This window comes from Perognathus longimembris, chromosome 10, assembly GCF_023159225.1.
Source record: "Perognathus longimembris pacificus isolate PPM17 chromosome 10, ASM2315922v1, whole genome shotgun sequence".
NCBI lineage: Eukaryota > Metazoa > Chordata > Mammalia > Rodentia > Heteromyidae > Perognathus > Perognathus longimembris.
The window spans coordinates 36,233,303-36,240,126 of NC_063170.1; the positions used below are offsets into that span (position 1 = coordinate 36,233,303).

The 6,824-nt window shown below is 39.9% G+C and overlaps 1 protein-coding gene across 1 annotated transcript; it reads left to right on the forward strand.

The window, feature by feature from the left end:
- Window positions 1–1,438: 1,438 nt before the first annotated feature.
- Selenok (selenoprotein K) lies at window positions 1,439–6,108 on the forward strand. Its single transcript, XM_048355815.1, has 4 exons — window positions 1,439–1,536; window positions 4,144–4,234; window positions 5,376–5,459; window positions 6,018–6,108. Exons 1-4 carry the CDS (start codon window positions 1,518–1,520, stop codon window positions 6,106–6,108), a joined length of 285 nt encoding a protein of 94 aa, XP_048211772.1. The 5' UTR covers window positions 1,439–1,517.
- The last annotated feature ends 716 nt before the right edge of the window (window positions 6,109–6,824 follow it).

Consider the following 6,824-nt stretch of genomic DNA (forward strand, 5'->3'; position numbering starts at 1 on the left):
TCAGCAATTTTGCAAAAATGATCCTCTGTGATTGTTACAATCCAAGTGAAGGCTAGTGTCTTATCCTATTATGTAATTTTTTTTTAGAAGTGTTTATGTCAAGTTCCTTCAAATAATCACATTTTAAGTAAGTATGTAAAACCAAAATGCTATCTTTTGCCATCTAATATGTCTATTTCCCATGTATGTAAGCCTGTTCTGAAAGCATAAGACCTTTACTAGCTTCCTCAGTCCATGGTCAGCAGGAAGTAGCCAGAAAAGACAATGTCACCCCTCATTTTTCTTGTGCTTTCAGAGTTAGGAATGATAGAGAATGACTTAAAGTCAAAACACTTTTGTCCCTGATGCCCATAAAATTGCCCCTGCTGCAGACTTTGTTGAAAAGGAATCATCTCCCTCCCTCTTCCTAAACATACTCTGCAGTTGTAAGAGATAACCTGCGTATGAAGGGCCCAACCATTTGGTGACATGTAAAATAGACACTTCCATATAACTCAAAATAAGATTCGATCTCTGTACAAAAATGCCCTTTCCCCTTTAGGCCAAGGGAGCACTCAAGCCCGTGAGTTCAAGCCCTAGAGCTGGCACACAAAAAAAATAAATAAGACCCTGCAAACTCTAGGCATAAGCATATACAATCTTAACCAATTTTGTAATTCCCCAAATGTAATTTTTATTTTCCGTTTAGGGAAGGTCGCTATCCCGAAATAACAAGTAGCTTGAGGGATTCTCAAAGTGACAGGTTCTTTGAAGACTTTAGGATTCGACATAGGAAAGCACAAAGACTAGGAATGAGACTGCCAGGCTTAACGTGACGGGGCAGCCAGTAATGTGGTCCATCCTGGGCACCTAATTAATTCATCTGTTGTCTCCACACTCCGGACAAGCAGTAGCCGGTAGTAGGGTGTCCGGCTGTATTTCAAACTCCACTACTGGTGAGCCCAGGGGAGAATGCGGTTTAAATGGCAATGACCACAAGTAGGAGGGGCCTAGCGGTGACAATTCGGTGCTTACCGGTACACCACCCCGAGGACATTTTTCCCCACTTCAAACCCCAACCTTCACTCCCTGAAGCAACCACAGGTCTGGGAAAGTTCTGAAGAAATTTAGTTCTGACAGGGTTCCTCAAGCCTCGCCTACCCGGACAGAGTATTTAACGATCCTCTAGAAAAAGGCGTCCCGCTCTCGCCCTCCAGAGGCACAAGGAAAATTCCACAGGCTCAAGTTTGAGAGAAGCCAGGAAATGCGCGACCGCTCGTGGCGTCACGTCCGGTCGCTTACGCCACCGCCATTCAACGGAAGTCGACCGCGACACCTGGCAAAAAAAAAAAAAAAACTCCAGTCAGGCACGTGTCTCCCCAGCAGCCAATGGGTTGTCCCATCGTGGCCTATGACGTTCGGGTGGGCGGGGCGTAACGTAGAAACAGAAGCCGAAGGAAGGGATAGCTTGTTTTTTGGGTTGTTGTTTTTTTTTTTTTTTCTTTTTGGTCACTCAGAAGCTGGGAACTGGGAGCAAGATGGTCTACATCTCGAATGGTGAGTTGGAGGTGCCGCAGGGGGCGGTTTCTGGGACCTGGGAGGTGGACCCCAGGTTTCTGCGGCTCTCGCTCGCCGAGCCCGGTGCTTGGGGTGACTCTTCCCGGCGTTAGTGCCTGGTGGCCCGGCGGAGCCCGAGGCGAGGTCGCCTGGGCCTTCTGCACGTCCGTCAGCTCCTGGCCCTCGGGCCCACAGCTCCCCTGGGCACTGATCGGAACCGGGCGAGCCGCTTTTCCGGCTGGGAGAAGCGGCCTTTCCTTCTCAGGAGCGGCCGCCCCTAATCACTGGTGCGACCTCCTGTAGACCTCGAGTACCCGTGGCGCTTTGGGTCGGGCACTCGCGGAGCGGGCTCGTTTCGGTGAAGGAAGCGCGAATAGATTAATAAACAGCTTGCCCAGCCAAGCCTGGTAGACTGCGTGGGCGCCTTGTTATCTGCTGTGTTGTCTTGTCCTGTGACCTGCTAGGAAAAAGAATGGCGCTGAGCCAGGATGATCATTAAATAACTTTGGTTGCGCCTTTTTTAACGAAGACTGTAGCTAGTCGTACGTGGCAATTTTTGCCCAAATATCTAGGAGCTCGGAGGAAAAGTTCCACCCACGCTAGTTGCAAATTAATACTGCAATCAAAAATCTTTTAAGTGGGACGTAACAGTATGAATTCACAATGAAACTCATTGGGAAGGAGTAACACTGTGGTTAAATCAAACCAGTACTAGATGAAATTCCTTGGTCTTGTCTTAGCTAATATATCACCTGAAGTAGGTGCTAGTTCTATTGGAGTCCTGTGTGTATCAGAGTCAATTAAGGACCTCAGTTGAATTTGCTTTTCATTTCTTTAAAAAATCTCGTCTCCCATTTTGTTTTGTTGTTTAATAATTATTTTACATCAGTTGTACAAGTGTGTGAGGGACTCAAATTGTCACGTTTATTTTCTATTATAATTATTTTCCATTTTTATTAGCACCAGTTAGTTATACAAGTGTGTGTGGATATGTTCTTTTGACATATCCATGTATGTATACAGTGTATCTTGATCTCACATCAGCTCTGCCACTCTCCTTCCTTTCCTCACACCCCCTTCCCAAACCAGTCTCTCCAAGTTTCATTGCTCCATTTTTACGCATAATGATCATATTTACTCTCACCCTGTTCTGTTCTGTTCTGTTCACCCTTACCCCACTAGTACTTAGGGCTTGGTTTTACATTCCTGTCACTCATTTTTTTAAGGGATTTCATGATATTTCACACATGAACACATAGCACTTTAGATTGACTCCTTAGATTACTCTCACTTTCCCCATTTCACCAGCCCAGCTATTCAACAGCTTTTTAATTATTATAGTTTTGCTATCTTCCTTCACAGATGCAATGTATTCATCTCCCACTTAGTCTCCCATTTCATCTTAGCTTAGGCACTTGGAATTTTTGTGTTTCTATGTGATTGAGGCTGGTAGCTTCTATTTATGCATTATTGAATACCTTATTTGTAAAGTGCCTTAATATGTGTGCATCATCTTGTTTGAGCCACTTAAATCCTGTTAAGATCTTTTATTTTGCAATCTCAGCCTCCTGAGTAGCTAGGATTACCAGCACCTGGCTAGTGCTGTTATATCCTGCTCTTTCCCACAGATATTCTGGCCTCTTGATTTGCAAGGCTGAAACTATAGTATTTTTTGTGTTGTGTTTCTATTTAAAGTGGTTGGAAAAGTAGCATCTGTTTTGCTTGAGATAAAGCTAGAATCTATTAATCCAATCAGGAACATCCTGTTAAAATCATTTTTCTGATGAGTTCTCTTCAATACTTGTAGCTAAGAGACACTTTGACTTATAAGAAAAGAATTTGTCAAAGTGATTCTAAAAAGAATATATATAATCTTTTTGCCTTACAGGCAAACAAGGATTTTGCACATGAAAAGTGCTCTGAAAACAGTTAATGGAAATGGTGGTGTAACCATCCCTTTTGTTTCACCCAGCCCATTTGTTTCTAACAAATGTTTGTTTATAGCAGTGTATTTCACAAGTATTTCAAGACTTCATTGACAGCTGAGTAGATAACAAAAATGTTATCTCTTCCACACAGGTATTAGTCCATCTTTAAGAAGGAAAGAAATTTTGACATACCCTACACTGTATATGAACCTTAAAGAAAATTATGCTAAGTGAAATGGGCCAATCACTACAAAAAGAAATTGGTTCCTGTTATGTGAGATTCTTTCCATAATCAAATTCATGGAGATCAGCTGAGGGTGAAAGAGGACGTAATGGGGAGTCAGTTTCATGAGTTTCAGCTGGGCAAGATGAACACTAGAAGTAGATGATGGTGATATCTACAACCATGTGAATGTATTTATGCATACAGATGCACAATTAAACTTAAAATGGTAAATTTTATAAAGTAACTTACTAAAATGTCACCAGTGTCAGGCACTAAAATGTTTTGTTATCTGCATTTTACCAGTGATGTGGGCAGGCAGGAGGGTGGATATAGTATACTTATTCTTACTTGACTAGAAAAATGGACAAGTTGAAACCCGTTTATTGTTAACTGTTTATCTCTTTGGGTTAGGGATTTGAAACACTCAAGAAGCATCTTTATTCTTTTCTATAGGGCAAGTGTTGGACAGCCGGAGTCAATCCCCGTGGAGATTATCTTTTATAACAGATTTCTTCTGGGGAATAGCCGAGTTTCTCGTTTTGTTGTAAGTATAATAGTGCTCAACTGAGCTGATCTTTGACAGAATTAAAAGTAGGCATATGTTGGCTATTTTGAATGAGCTCAGCTTTTCTGAAGCAGGTTTGTAAAAATTAGCTTATATTAGTTATACAAAGGGGGATTTCATTGTTAACACTTTTATATGGTTTTGTTTTGTTTTGTTTGCCAGCCCTGGGGCTTGGACTAAGAGCCTGAGCACTGTCCCTGGCTTCTTTTTTTTTTTTCTCAAGGCCGCTTCTGGCCTTTTCCACATATGTGATACTGAGGAGGGCTTCGTGTACACGAGGCAAGTACTCTTGCCACTAGGCCATATCCCCAACCTACGTGTTTTTATCTTAGTCTCATCTGATGAACTCTTTAATTGTGTTATTTAGCTACCTTTTCAAAGGGAAATTGAGATTTGTTTAGTGATAGGTTTCCATAACATATTGATTAATGAATATCAGTTAGTTTGATTAGCAAGCTGTGTCTTAAACTTGGTGGTAACTGTGTCAACCTATAGTCAGACCTGTCCAGTCTGTCAAGTTACTGTGCCTCACTTTTCTCACATGTGTATGCAACTTGTTTTGTGTTATACAGTAAGTACATAAAAAGTATTAAATCTTGATTTTTAAAATATTTCAGCTATCTTTTTATGTGGCTAGGATTTATGTAGAACAAAATTTAACCAGTTCTTAATTAAATGCATTTTTTGCTTGTTTTAACTATTTACTTTGTCCAAAATAAAATTCCATTTCAGTGGATTTTCATAAAACTCTATGCCTTTAACCATCCGCTCTCAGCCTCTTCTTCCCCAGGCTACGGATAGGCTATGACAGAGGAGAAAAGCAGTGGAATGGGATGTAAGATAATGTGAAAACAGACTCTAGCTAGAAGAAGGAAGTCAAGAATGAGTCTGGTATCTGGTATCAGTTGTAAGCAAATAAGAAATAGAAGGTACTATGATTTGGCAGAGTACATAGCACATTCTGTTTAGATGCATACTTAAGCTAGATAGTAGTATAAGCTAGATGATGGTGTCTGAGTTTGGAAATAGTTTAGTTTATACTACCTCCCACAGGGATGGTATTGTGTTTCACAACAATGTCAAAAGTGATGCCTCTGTGGTTTTCTGTCTCTGGTTACAGTTTCAAAACTCTGCTACAGCAAGATGTGAAGAAAGGAAGAGGCTATGGAAGTTCATCTGATTCCAGATATGATGATGGAAGAGGGTATGGCTTCTTCAATAATACTTGTTTTCTTCTTTGCATCTTTTAATTATTTTAGGTAGTGTTAGACATAGGGAAATTAAAGTTCAAATCTCATTTCACAAAATTCATGGATTACTATAAATTAAACGTCAAGTTGTTTCCATTTAATAATCAGAGTTAATCTGGCAAAGCTAAAATAGGTATTGAATACCCTATGGGAAAAGTCTCTGCTAGAGGATGAAGACGGAAGGCCAATATTAAAATCTAGAGGTCCCTTTGTAGTTTGAATTTTCAGCTGAGTTTGTGTTGCTGTGTTGCAGAAGTCAGCTGGTGCTGCATTTTGCCGAAGCACTTTCAGGAGATAGCACAATTCATCACAAGTCTTGTTTGACTCAGTTTCCTCAAGTGTTTTATGTATCTAATCCCTGTGTTTGAATTTTTGTGTAACCTAAATGGTAATTCCTAGTTTAAAGAATCTTGTATCCTATACTTGCTGAAAAAGAATAGTCTAATTGAATGCTTAAAAGAACCAGTTGAAGTTGTGTTTGACATATAGTAGATATACAACTTTATTATTAGGCCACCAGGGAACCCTCCCCGAAGAATGGGTCGAATCAGTCATCTTCGTGGCCCCAGTCCCCCTCCAATGGCTGGTGGATGAGGAAGGTAACTTAAAATATGAAATTACTATAACTTTATCTTGAAGATGCTTCCTGAGGATTGTTTCCTTAGAACAAGTCACATAACATTTAACATTTGCTTTATTTGGGAAAAAAAATAGGCCTTAACCCTAGAAAAACTTTGACCTTTGTAACTAATATCATTTGAAGAAGATTACATGATAAGTAATGTGTTGATTTTTATTTCCTTTTTCTTCCTGTCCCATTCCTTTTTCCAGTTTAGTTATTAGCCCCCTTCAGCCTTCCTTTTCAACCCTCAGGAATTTCATGTTGATCTTTATATACATGTCCAGTGTAATACCTAGCTACTAATTATTATAATCTCTTGTTTTAGGTAAATGTCTGCTCTAAGAAGCAGACAACTTGACATGCACATTCATAGAAGGAAAAGATCAAGAATGGCGGGCTGACCATGATTAATAAGAAGATGAATGTGTATGTCTAAACAAGGATTGCTCTGTGTCCTCACAGGTGAATGAAGTCATGCTGGGAATTCCCTCCACAGGGATCTGGCCTGACTGATAGCAGTTCTATAAATACATCTTTGTCTCATCCTTTTTGTATAGTTTATTAAAGTATTAATATAGTTTTAATAAGTAAATATTTTTAGGTTGCAAAATTTGACTCTGAATCTTTATACATAATAAATCTAAAACCTCTAAACCTGAAGAAAATAAAGGCTATACTGTACTGTATTAAAGAACTA